General features: G+C 41.5%; 1 protein-coding gene across 5 annotated transcripts in view; it reads left to right on the forward strand.

Moving 5' to 3' along the window:
* The window catches only part of PAK5 (p21 (RAC1) activated kinase 5), a 247,059-nt gene extending 242,551 nt beyond the window's left edge, over positions 1–4,508 (forward strand). For all 5 annotated transcript variants that reach the window (XM_077485477.1, XM_077485478.1, XM_077485479.1 and 2 more), the window contains one exon: positions 64–4,508. In XM_077485477.1, coding sequence (XP_077341603.1) covers positions 64–219 — 156 coding nt within the window. In that variant the 3' untranslated portion in view covers positions 220–4,508. The remainder of the gene's footprint in view (positions 1–63) is intronic.
* Positions 4,509–14,212: the final 9,704 nt, after the last annotated feature.

Here is a 14,212-nt window from a genome sequence, read left to right on the forward strand (position 1 = left end):
CATGTCTATTCCCTTCCCACTGGAACCCAAAAGTCATTTGCCTCTCGAAATTTGTCTTCTCAGGTTTCTTCAGTGTTGCGTGGATTCCTAGACTTGATGCTGGTGAGGGAGCCATCCCAAAGAGCAACAGCACAAGACCTATTGAGACATCCATTCATGAACCTCTCAGGACCCCAGTCATGTATCATCCCGCTAATGAGGCAATACCGGCACCACTGAGCTTTATCAAAGCCTACGTGAGCAAGATGGAGGAACGGAGCTAATCAAGATGGGGAGGGGGGGGGGGGGAGGGGATCAGCCACAAACAACTTCAGACAACACAAGAAATGCAAAAATTAAAAGCAGCTACTTCTCAAAACTGCCTATATTTCTGTACAATGACTTCAAGATGAAACGCTGGGGTGTGCTGGAATGGAAACCTCACTTTTCACTCTGCTTTTTTCCTTTTTTTGGTTTGTTTCTTTTTTTTTAATTATTATTATTATTATTATTTTTAATTGATCAAAAAAAAAAAATGCAGATTTTTACAAAGGTTCTTTTGAAGTGAAATTTAGATATTGGTCCAGACATATCACCAACTCTTATTTGAAAGAAAGGGAAATTTAATGGCATTTATTTAAAAAAAAAAAAAAAAAAATGTAATATCCTTCTTTGAGGTAAAATGCACTTTTTTTTCAGAGGTAGGAGCATACCGTATTTTGAAATGACTTTGTAATTTTCTGTATAATACTTTTGATAATTTGCAGTTTTTTGATGTTATGTAAACATTTGTGCCAGTTCAGAAACCAGGTGTAATTTACCAAACATTTTCCAAAAAAAAATGAAAAAAAAAATTCCTACTTTTATAATCCTTTTGGAGACACCCACATCTCTGCATCAGTGTTAACTGTCTATTTTGCGTACATCCTAATCATGGCATATCTTGAAAACTTTGAAAACTAGAGTGGTTTGCAGACTTTTTCTAAGGCCCTCTCATCGCCATTCGTAAGTGTTACAAAAAAAATAAATAATAATATTAATTATTATTTTAATTAATAATAATTCCAGTGAGAGATAAAAGTATTTTTTTTACGCTTGCTGATTTTGTACGCTTGCCCACTAACAAAGAAGTGATCAGTCTATAATTTTAATGGTCAGTTTATTTTAGCAGTGCGAGACAGAATAACAACAAGAAAAATATCCATAAACACGCATTTCAAAAAAGTTCTTACTGGGCACTTAAACCCCCCTCATGCCCAGACCAATTTTCAGCTTTCAGCACTGATGCACTTTGAATGACAATTGCGCGGTCATACAACACTGTACCCAAATGAAATTTTTATCATTTTTTTCCCACAAATAGATCTTTCTTTTGGTGGTATTTAATTAGAGCTGGGAGTTTTATTTTTTGCTAAACAGATAAGGCGGCACTGATGGGCAAAGATGGCACGGATGGGTGGCACTAAGAGGCACTGATAGGTACCACTGATAGATGGGACTGATGGGCACTGATAGGTGGCACTGCTGGGCACTGATGGGCGGCACTGATGGGCACTGGTAGATGACACTGATGGGCAAAGATATGTGGCACTGGGGTGCAGCACCTTTGTTGAGGCAGATTGTGGGCACTGCTGGGTGGCACTGTGGGCACTGCTGGGTGGCACTGACAGGGGGGGACACATTTTTTATTCATGTGGCACTGGCAGGTGGGCACTGGCAGGGCTGGCCGTGATCGGGACTGATGTCCCGATCACGGCCGCCAAGGATCTGCTTTTTTTTTTCTCCTCGCGCTCCGTTGTATCACATGATCAGCTATCATTGGCTGACAGCTGATCACGTGATAAGGGGTCGGGATCGACCCCTTGCTCGGATCAGTGATCAGGCGAGTCTCATAGACTCGCCGATCACAGAGCGCCCCGCGCGCGCCCCTCCGGGGGCGCGCAGGTGGCTCGTGCACGGGACGACGTCAATAGACGTAGTCCTGGCAAAGGAGATCCGCGCTTTAGCCGTCATTCGGCTATAGCGCGGGTCTCAAGTGGTTAATGAGTGAAATAAGTATTTGACCACTTCGCAAAACATGACTTATTACTTGGTGGCAAAACCCTTGTTGCCAATTACAGAGGTCAGACGTTTCTTGTAGTTGGCCCCACCAGGTTTGCACACATCTCAGGAGGGGTTTTGTCCCACTCCTCTTCATAAAGGTTTCGAGGCTGACGTTTGGTAACTCAAAACCTTTAGCTCCCTCCACATATTTTCTATGGGATTAAGGTCTGGAGACTGGCTAGGCCACTTCAGGACTTTAATGTGCTTCTTCTTGAGCCACTACTTTGTTGCCTTGGCCAAGATTTAACGTTACATGGCCCCGTCCATCGTCCCTTTGATGCAGTGAAGTTGTCCTGTCCTCTTAGCAGAAAAACACCCCCAAAGCATAATGTTTCCACCTCCATGTTTGATGGTGGGGATGGTGTTCTTGGGTCATAGGCAGCATTCCTCCTCTTCCAAACATGACGAGTTGAGTTGATGCTAAAAAGCTTGATTTTGGTCTCATCTGCCCACAACACTTTCACCCAGTTCTCCTCTGAATCATTCAGATGTTCATTAGCAAACTTCAGACTGGCCTGTACATGGGCTTCCTTGAGCAGGGGGACCTTGAGGGCTCTGCAGGATTTCATTCCTTCATGGCGTAGTGTAATACCAATTGTTTTCTTGGTGACTATGGTCCCAGCTGTCTTGAGATCATTGACAAGAGTCTCCTGTGTAGTTCTGGGCTGATTCCTCACCGTTCTCATGATCATTGAAACTCCACAAGGTGAGATCTTGCATGGAACCCCAGACCGAGGGAGATTGACAGTTTTTTTTGTTTCTTCCATTTGCGAATAATTGCACCAACTGTTGTCACCCTCTCACCAAGCTGCTTGGCGATGGTCTTGTAGCCCATTCCAGCCTTGTGTAGGTCTACAATCTTGTCCCTGACATCCTTGGACAGCTCTTTGGTCTTGGCCAATGGTGGAGAGATTGGAATCTGATTGATTGTTTCTGTGGACAGGTGTCTTTTATACAGTTAACAAGCTGAGATTAGGAGAACTCCATTTAAGAGAGTGCTTCTAATTTCAGCTCATTACCTGTATAGAAGACACCTAAGCCCACGTACACACGGTCGGAGATTTTGCCAACCAAATCCGTCGGATTTTGCCCGTCGGATTTAGTCCGACGGATTGTGTCCGAAACTGTTGCATACACACGGTCGGGCCAAGTTGGCGAAAAATCCGATCTTTCAGAACGTGATGACGTAATTTCGTTACGATGGGACTACATTCAGGCTAGTAGCCAATAGCTTTGATGTAGGAATTTGATCTGAGCATGCGTGGCACTTGGTCTGATGAAAATGCTATACACATGATCGGATTAGGTCCGTCCGGCCCAGTTGGTCGGGAAATATTTCCAACATGTTGGAAAATTGGGTCGGACAGAATCACTCCGATGTATACCACACACACAGTCGGATTATCTGAGGACACGGTCCGATAAGACTCATTCCGACAGATTTTCCGACCGTGTGTACAAGGGCTTAGAGCAAGAAATCTTGCTGATTAATAGGGGATCAAATACTAATTTCACACATTAAAATGAAAAACAATTTATAACTTTTTTGAAATGCGCTTTTCTGGATATTTTTGTTGTTATTCTGTCTCTCACTGTTAAAATAAACCAACTATTAAAATTATAGACGGATCATTTCTTTGTCAGTGGGGCAAACGTACAAAATCAGCAGGGGATCAAATACTTTTTTCCCTCACAGTAATAATAATTATAATAACTAATGAAACATATAACAAGAAGAGAATTAAACACAACTTCTATTAAAAATTTGTTACTACAACATCAAATTTTTTTTAATAAAAATGGCCCACAATATTTAAGACGCAGTATTTAATTATGTACAATATTCATTGCTGTATGTATTTATAGGTCCCACATGTAATAGACTTTCGGAATAATATTGGGGTGAAGTTGCTTAGCCATTTAAAACTTTATATTTTACATTCTTGCTGTTGGTTATATTTTAGTTGTTTTGTTTTTTTTTACATTTTTTTATTTTTTTGAGTTGTGATTTTTTTTTTATACCAAGTTTGTGAATTGACCTTTAATTTTTTTGTGGGTTTCATGCATTCTTTTTTAATTTATTTTTAAATTAATATATTTATTTTGCTATTTATGTTTCCAATTTAAATCCCTGTGATTTAATATCCCAGAAGACTGCAGCTGTCAACCTTCTACGCGGGTATTTTTCTAAATTCTCATCATATTTTCATTGTGATGATGTCGTAGAGTGTGTTTGAATCAATACACTTGTGCTGCTGTCTATATTTTTTTATGTCAAAAAAAAAAAAAAAATGGATGACTACAAATTTGTGTTGCTTGTTGAATGAAATTTGCATGTCAACGCTAGGCCTAAATAGATTTGTGTTTTGCAGCCACTTGATTCATATTTATTTAAAATGCAAAAATAAACTTTATTTATTAAAGAACTTGTTGGATTTTATTGGGAATGCATTCATCAAAATGAGAACCAAATAGTCCAACGTAAATTACTTTTTACATAGAAACTTGGAAACATAATGAGATTTTAACTACTCTAAAATTGGTTATTTGGCAGAAAAATAGGAGAAATAGGAAAAAAAAAAAGGCCGCTCCTAAGGTTTTTTTTTTGTTTTTGTTTTTCCTATTTCTCCTATTTTTTTTTTCCCTATTCGTTTAGATTTGGCATTCGTTATTTCAGATAATTTGTAAAATTTGGCTGTTTGTGAATGTAACGAGTATGAATTTATCCGAAGTTACAAAAAAAAAAATAGGAGAAACAGGAGAAAAAAACAAAAACCTCCTATTTTTTCCCCCCTTATTCGAATTATCTGAAATAACGAATGCCACATCTAAACGAATAAGGGAAAAAAAAAATAGGAGAAACAGAAAAAAAAAAAAATACCTCCTATTTTTTTCCCCCTTATTCGAATTATCTGAAATAACGAATGCCACATCTAAATGAATAAGGGGGGAAAAAAATAGGAGAAACAGAAAAAAAAAAAACTCCTATTTTTTTTCCCTTATTTGTTTAGATGTGGCATTCGTTATTTCAGATAATTCGGAACTTCATACTCATTACATTCACTAACAGCAAAATTTGAAAGGAAATTCCAATACCTATAAATTAATAGTTAGTTATTTCGAATTTTACTGATTTTCTTTCTTTTTTTTTCAGATTTTCGAATTTTCACATTTCCGAATTTTCGAATTCCGCAAATTTGAAATTCGGAAAAAAATTTGAAATTTGAAATTCGGAAATCTGAAAATTGGGAAATTTGAAATTTGGAGATTTGTAATTTCGGAAATTGAAAAATTCTGAAATTTTGGAATTAACGAATTTGTCAAAATTTGTTAAAAAAAAAATGATTTCGGAACTAAACAAATTGCACATGTCTAGTGTTAATTACCATTGCCACTAGCCAAGATGGAAGGGGTAAATAACAATGTCAATGGCCAGTAATGCAGCTTTGTACAAATAAATGATCGCCCTTGGGGGAGTGAGGGGGGCATAATCAACATTTCCACTAGCCAGTAATGCAAGGGGTTAATAAACATTGCCACTGGCCACTAATACAGCAATAACCAGTGGCAGTTTTAATTAACCAGTTGCATTACTGGTGGCCATGTTACCCACTTCAATACTGGAACTCTTTTACCCCCTTCCTGCCCAGGTCAATTTTCAGCTTTCAGCACTCTCACACTTTGAATGACAATTGTGCGGTCATGCTACACTGTACCCATGTGACATTTTATCATTTTTTTTACACAAATAGAGCTTTATTTTGGTGGTATTTAATCACCGCTGTTTTTTTTTATCTCTTGCTAAATAAAAAAAAAGGCAAAAAATGTTGAAAAAAAAAAAAACACATTTTGCTTTGTATGTTATAAAATTTTGTGAATAAATAATATTTCTTCATAAATTTAGGTCAAAATGTATTCTGCTGCATTTCTTTGGTGAAAATAACCCAAATCAGTGTTTATTTATTTAGTCTGTAGGAAAGTCCACAAACTATTGGATACGATACCATGTTACAACCAAAAAACTTAAATGTATTTTATTGGGATTTTATGTGATAGACTAACACAAAGTGGCACATAATTGTGAAGTGAAAGGAAAATTATAAATGGTTTTCCAATTTTTTTTACAAATAGATACAGTATCTGACAAAAGTGAGTACACCCCTCACATTTTTGTAAATATTTTATTCTATCTTTTCATGTGACAACACTGAAGAAATGACACTTGTCTACAATGTAAAGTAGTGAGTGTACAGCTTGTATAACAGTGTAAATTTGCTGTCCCCTCAAAATAACTCAACACACAGCCATTAATGTCTAAACCATTGGCAACAAAAGTAAGTACACCCCTAAGTGAAAATGTCCAAATTGGGCCCAAAGTGTCAATATTTTGTGTGGCCGCCATTATTTTCCAGCACAATTTTTTCAACACTCGCACTTTATTACGTGTAGATTCACAGAATTAATGTATGAATTGTGTGTGTATGTATATATATATATATATATATATATATATATATATATATATATACTGTATATATATATATATATATATATATGTGTGTGTGTGTTTTTTTTGCACAGTGGATTTGAAAATTTTTTGCAGTAATTCTGATGTATAAAATGATTATTTGGACATATACTTGCATGTCCATGACCTTGTACACTTAGCACTTTATTGGTCACATTAGCACTTTATCTTGGAGCGCAGCACCATATATTGGTTTATTTGGTATTTTCCAGCACTGCCTAAACCCTCTTGGGCATGGAGGTCACCAGAGCTTCACAGGTTGTCACTGGAGTCCTCTTCCCCTCCTCCATGATGACATCACGGAGCTGGTGGATGTTAGAGATCTTGCGCTCCTCCACCTTCCGTTTGAGGATGCCCTACAGATGCTCAATAGGGTGTAGGTCTGGAGACATGCTTGGCCTGTCCATCACCTTTACCCTCAGCTTCTTTAGCAAGGCAGGCTTTGACTCTAATAGCATGCTTAAAAAAAAAAACCCATTGTAATCCATGCATCCTGTGCCCCACATGTAGATTAGGGGGCCAGACGCATATATAGCGGGGCGGCAGCCCTGCGCCCTGCATAAGGAGCCACCACCGCGCAGCCCTGTGGCCATGCGAGTGGCGCATTCTGGGAGGACGTCATATGATGGTGTCCACTCAGGAGGGCGAGAGGCCCTCCAAGCCGTCAATCTGCTAAAGGCCCGGGTGGGAAGGTGTTAATTAACCCTATCACTTCCCTCAAGGGGTTAATTGTTTCTTTGTACAAAGCCGATGCTTTTCCCAGCTTCTGCACACTTGTGTTTACCTTCATCCCGCTCGGCGCCGCTTGATTCCCGGCCTGAAAATGACATCATGTCAGAGCAGCAGTGGACGGGTCTAACTTCCCCTGTCAGGTGGAAATGACTTCATCTGACGTTAGAGCTATTTGCCCGTGCCGAGTACTGGAACAGAGAGAGCGCTCTGCAGGTGCGGTGCTGCTAAAGTCTACCCTAATGATGTATTGGACAATATCAGGGCAGACTTTAGCTGTAGTTTACATTGCACCCATCCCTTCCCATTCAACTGCGGCGCTCGGGGGTCCTGTCCTCTCCCCCCGTGTGGGCCCTGTATGCACATCATGCACCAAAGGGCCATTGCCGCAGGTTGGGCACCAGGTGCATAGACTGTGTGAAGTTACAGAAGATAACAGAAATCACACTAATTGCTTTGGATTGAGGCAAGTACACACTATAGAAGGATATACTTGTTCATTTTCAGTTCAGAGGTTTAGAACCACTTTAAGGAAATATTCTATACATATGGATCATAAGGAAGCAGCAATATTCTGAAAGTGGCATTGTTAAAGTGCAGCGTTTAGCTGGGCTTGACGACCAATTCAAGGGCAGGCACGTTTCATATTCGCCTCTAAGGTCTGCTCCTACATAGTGCGCTTTAGTGTTTCCGATTTTTATTAATAGTGACACAGAGATGTAATTAAATCTTCTTCTGCGGTAAATAGATTTTTTTTTTCTCCCACTCCAAACCCCATGGGACCTGTCGGAGCAGATGTTCCCTTACAGACTCAGTCAATAGATTGTTCCATTACACTTATATTTGCCAGCGACAAATTATCCTGAAATATGTTCTTTGGAAGTTTGCGAGCGGCGAAGGGATGATTGGGGGAATTCATAGATAATCTGCGGAGTAGCGCTAATCTATTAGTTCTGAATCCAGCCGTACAAAAGCTATGTGATTAGATGAATAGATGAAATGACCCCATTATGCTGGTATTATTTTCGGATGGCGTTGTTTATTTTTAGCGGGGGCCCGTCTTAACTCCGCTCAGTTTTCCTGCATCCGCTTGTCCAGCCACCCGAAAATTGTAATACCGCTGTATGTCAGATGCTTCCTGGGTGCGGATATTCACAATGGCATTCCAAAATAAATCAGAATCTTTTACAGTCTGATTGTTCTCAGCTTTTAGTCAGTTGCTAGAATAATGAGACATTTTAGAATTTTAAAGTGATACTAAACAGAGAAAAATAAAAGAAATATAGTGTTTTCGCGGGTGAATTGGCGTTGCTAAGTGTTACACCCCTTTCACACCAGGGCGTTTTGCAGGCGCTTTAGCGTTAGAAATAGCGCCTGCAATCTGCCCTAAAGAAGCTGCGCCATTGTATGCAGTGTGAAAGCCCCGAGGGCTTTCACACTACAGCGGTGCGCTGGCAGGACGTCAGGGAAAAGTCCTGCCAGCAGCTTCTTTGGAGCGGTGAAGGAGCGGTGTGTTTACCGCTCCTCCACCTCTGCTCACCATTGAAAACAATGGGGCAGCGCTGTAATACCGCCGGCAAAACGCTGCTATTGCGGCGTATTGCCGACGGTTTTAACCCTTTCTCAGCCGCTAGCGGGGGTAAAAGCGTCCCGCTAGCGGCCGTAATCCGCCACAAATCCGGCGGTAAAACGCCGCTAAAAATAGCGGCGTTTTACCGCCCACGCTACCGGTGGTGTGGTGTGAAAGGGGACTTAATGATGTGACAAAAATATTAATAACAAATGTGAAGATATATATGGTGTAGTGTTTCTTTAACCACTTCAGCCCTGGAAGGATTTACCCCCTTCCTGACCAGAGCGTTTTTTTTTTTTTTTTTGCGATTCGGCACTGCGCCGCTTTAACTGACATTTGCGCGGTCGTGCGACGTGGCTCCCAAACAAAATTGACGTCCTTTTTTTCGCACAGCTAGAGCTTTCTTTTGGTGGTATTTGATCACCCCTGCGGTTTTTATTTTTTGCGCTATAAACAAAAAAAGAGCGACAATTATGAAAATAACGCATTATTTTTTACTTTTTGCTATAATAAATATCCCCCAAAAATATATAAAAACACATTTTTTTGCCTCAGTTTAGACCGATATGTACTCTACATATTTTTGGTAAAAAAGCGTTTATTGATTGGTTTGCGCAAAAGTTATAGCGTCTACAAAATAGGGGATAGTTTTATGGCATTTTTATTAATAAGTTTTTTTACTAGTAATGGCGGCGGTCAGCGATTTTTATCGTGACTGCGACATTATGGCGGGCACATCGGACAATTTTGACACATTTTTGGGACCATTGGCATTAATACAGCGATCAATGCTATAAAATTGCATTGATTACTGTAAAAATGTCACTGGCAGTGAAGGGGTTAACCACTAGGGGGCGGGGAGGGGTTAAGTGTATCCTAGGGGTGTGTTTCTAACTGCCTGGGGGCGTGACTGTGTGTGACATCACACTGATCGATGCTCCCGATGACAGGCGATCGAGCCCGTGGCCACGGTCACGGAGCTCGTGGCGGGCACGGTGGGGAATTCAAAGTAACATACGGGTACGTTACTTTGCCCAGTCGTGCCATTCTGCCGACGTATAAGTACAGGAGACGGTCGGGAACCGGTTAAAAACATCATCACATAAATGTCAGAAACCATGAAATCAGACCGAGACAGAAGTACAGTTAAATCACACTTGTTTCATAATAAAAGTAAAAAGAACAAATGTAGTCAAAACATAGCCAAAGTTGAGTAACCGGAACGGATAGTCAGCCAAGCCAGAAGTCAGGGATCAAAGTACTGGAACAGCAAGCAGGATCTGGAGCCAGAAAGGATGTCAGCAAAGCCAGTCTTTAAACAGGAAGGCAGGAGATGTTTCATGTGATGTTGAACAAGGCGACGGCAGAGATCCTCTGGACTAGATGGCTTAATGCCGGCCATACACGGTTCGAATTTCGAAAGAATTTTCTTTTGAAAATCGTATCTAAGAATTTTCGTACGAATTTGCCACCATTAGTGGGCTGCTGCAACAGCCGATTTTCGTGCGGAAATCTAATTTGAGGAATCGGACATGTTGGAAATTTTTTGAAAAACAAACGATTTTCTAATCAATGATGGGAGAATCGTGCGAGAAATGTAATAAAAAAAGCAAATTTTAAGGAGAGAAAAGAAGATTCCCGGCCACGAAAATTCTTTTCTGTAGCAACATGAGGTGAAATTGAAGGCTTGGTCGGCCGAATTTAGAAAAATCAATGGTGGCATCATCGGATCACAAAAAAAATGAACTTTCCCATTTTGAAAAGAAAATTTGTTCGAAATTCGACCATGTATGGCCAGCATAAGAAGGCAGGACTGACGAGCAGGATCATCAACAGCTGAGTTACTGTGGCGAGAGATAGGAGCTGGCAATTAGCTGACAGCTGAGCGGCCAGCTTAGAGGAGGAAGGGCTGAGCCCAGCCCTGACAATAAAGTGCAAATGTGTTGTATGTGCAAACACAATAATTTCAAGTGCTGATCAATATGTGTCCACAGTTTGTCCAGTTCATCAGAAAATCCAAAGTGCATAGATCAGCAAAAAATCAGAACCAAAATTCAAATTTTTAAAAAGTGAAAGATATTCGTCTGGGACACCTTTGTGTTCCACAGACCAGACCAGAAGTGGCATAGTGAGGCTAAAAGCTCCTCCCTATGTGTTTTGTCATTCAGAGCGCCTGGTGACGTCTGCATGATGAAACGCATAGGGAGGAGCTTTTAGCATCACTACGTCACTTCCGGTTTTTGAGTTTTTGGTCTTGAAATGCAAGGCGTCTCAGATGAATAGGTTATAGTCATGTATTGTTTTTATAGCACTAATGATAGTGCTTTTTATTGAAATAATTGATTGATATGAAAGGGGGACTCTGATGTGAATGGGGCTCTGATGTTAAAGATAAATCTGATGTGAAGGGGGACTCTGATGTGAAGGGGGGACTCTGATATCAAATGTTTGTTCTGATGTGAAAAGTGGACTGTGAGGTAAATGGAGGGTTTAATGTCTAGGGGGGATCTGATGTGATGGGGGCTTCTGATGTCTATGGGGGCTCGTATGTGAAGGGGGGACTCTGATATGAAGGGAGGGCTCTGATGTTAAAAGGGGATCTGATATGAAAGGGAGACTGATGTGAAAAGCGTTGTGCTGTTAAAAATGGATGTGATGTGAATGGGTGGCTCTGATGTTAAAAAGTATCTGATGTGATGAGCAGCTTCTGATGTGAATGGGGGACTTGTATGTGAAGGGGGGGGGGGCTCTGATGGGAGGGCTGTGATGTTAAAAGGGGACTGTAATGTAAATGTTTAATGTGTAAGGGGGCTTTTATGTGATGGGGGGGCATCTGATTTTAAAAGGAGACTTCTGATGTGATGGGGGGCTTCTGATGTAATATGGAGGCTTCTGATGTAATGGGGGGCTTCTGATGTAATGGGGCGGACTCCTGATGTAATGGGGGTGCGTCTGATGTAATGGGGCGGGCTCCTGATGTAATCGGGGTGCTTCTGATGTAAAGGGGGGGCTCCTGATGTAATGGGGGGCTTCTGTTGTAATGGGGCGGGCTCCTGATGTATTGGGGGTGCGTCTGATGTAATGGGGTGGGCTCCTGATGTAATGGGGGTGCTTCTGATGTAATGGGGGGCTCCTGATGTAATGGGGGCTTCTGATGTGATGGGGGCTTCTGATGTAATGGGGGTTTCTGATGTAATGGGGCATGCTTCTGATGTAATGGGGGGCTTCTGATGTAATGGGGTGGGCTTCTGATGTAATGGGGGTACTTCTGATGTGATGGGGGGCTTCTGATGTAATGGGGTAGGCTTCTGATATGATGGGGGCTTCTGATGTAATGGGGGGCTTCTGATGTAATGGGGTTGCTTCTGATGTAATGGGGCAGGCTTCTGATGTAATGGGGGTGCTTCTGATGGAATGGGGGTGGGCTTCTGATGTAATGGGGGGCTTCGGATGTGATGGGGGCTTCTGATGTAATGGGGGGCTTCTGATGTGATGGGGGCTTCTGAAGTAATGGGGGGCTTCTGATGTGATGGTGGGCTTCTGATGTAATGGGGCATGCTTCTGATGTAATGGGTGGGCTTCTGATGTAATGGGGGTACTTCTGATGTGATGGGGGGCTTCTGATGTAATGGGGCGGGCTTCTGATGTAATGGGGTTGCTTCTGATGTAATGGGGTGGGCTTCTGATGTAATGGGGTTGCTTCTCATGTAATGGGGGGGCTTCTGATGTGATGGGGGGCTTCTGATGTAATGGGGGCTTCTGATGTGATGGGGGGTTTCTGATGTAATGGGGCGGGCTTCTGATGTAATGGGGTTGCTTCTCATGTAATGGGGGGGCTTCTGATGTGATGGGGGGCTTCTGATGTGATGGGGGGCTTCTGATGTGATGGGGGGCTTCTGATGTAATGGGGGCTTCTGATGTGATGGGGGGCTTCTGATGTAATGGGGCGGGCTTCTGATGTAATGGGGTTGCTTCTGATGTAATGGGGTGGGCTTCTGTTGTAATGGGGGTGCTTCTGATGTGATGGGGGGCTTCTGATGTAATGGGGGTGCTTCTGATGTGAGGGGGCATCTGATGTAATGGGAAGTCTTCTGATGTAATGGGGGGGCTTCTGATGTGATGGGGGCTTCTGATGTAATGGGGGGCTTCTGATGTGATGGGGGGCTTCTGATGTGATGGGGGGCTTCTGATGTGAAAACTTAAAGCATGCGAGAACAAAGCACACATGTCATTCGGATCCGTGAACTGTCTGGCTGCACGGGAAGGGCTGACGCAGAAGAAGGGATTGTGATTATTGGTACATTAGGCGGACATTGGAGGAATCGCTGACATCAGCAATTCTTGTGTTCTCCGCTATATGTGTGCAGCGGGTTGTATCCATCACATGACAGGTGGCTGATTAGGAAACCCCGCACACTTCTCTCCTGAAAGAAACAATTACATTTTCTCCTGTCCTGGGAATGCGCTCATTTATTTGTAAGATCTCAGCACCACCATATTGCTGAATTTAACAAATCTTTTAAATTGCAACTATTTCAGGTTATCGGTCTTCTTCTCAAATCCGGAGATCATCAAGTTTCAAACTCACATTTTCTTTTAAAGGACCAGTAAAAGTAATATCAGTTGAAACATAGAAGAGTGACAGGAGGAAAAAAAACAACAACAAAAAATGGTCCAACTGATCTACTTCTTTTTTTTATTTTAATTGTAATTTTAGATTATATACAGATTTTTATTTATTCCAATCATGTTTAAATTTACTTACTCTTTTTTCTGTTAAAAAATAAAAATGTGCTTACTCTTGAGTGACTTGCTACCTCTTCTACCTTTTTAGTAAAAAAAAAAAAAAAAAAAAAACTTTCACATATGTGAGCCATTGGCTCCCACTGCTGTCAATCAAATCCAGTGACATGGGAGGTGGGGCCAAGTCCTGCTGTCTGTGTCAATGGACACAGCAGCAGCAGGACTCGGGAGGGCGCCCCCACACGAAGGCCACCTTGGAAAGCGGCTCTCTGAGGGGGCACTTGAGAAGAGGAGGAGCCAGGAGCGCTGTGGGGGGACTCCAGAAAAGGAGGATCGGGGCCAAAACCAACTGCACAGAGGAAGTAAGTATGACATGTTTTTTTTTTTTTTTTGTTTAAAGAACTTTTACAATCACTTTAATAATATTATTTCTATTATTAAAAGAGATGAATGTTTTTTCTTTTTTTTTTAAGATTCATACTTACCTGGGTGGATGCTGCATCTATTCCCCGGTGCCTCTAATGCCGCATACACACGATCGGACAAAATCCATGATT

This window comes from Lithobates pipiens, unplaced genomic scaffold (assembly GCF_037356315.1).
Source record: "Lithobates pipiens isolate NorthernLeopardFrog02 unplaced genomic scaffold, aLitPip1_a1.2 Scaffold_18, whole genome shotgun sequence".
NCBI classification, from domain to species: Eukaryota; Metazoa; Chordata; class Amphibia; order Anura; family Ranidae; genus Lithobates; species Lithobates pipiens.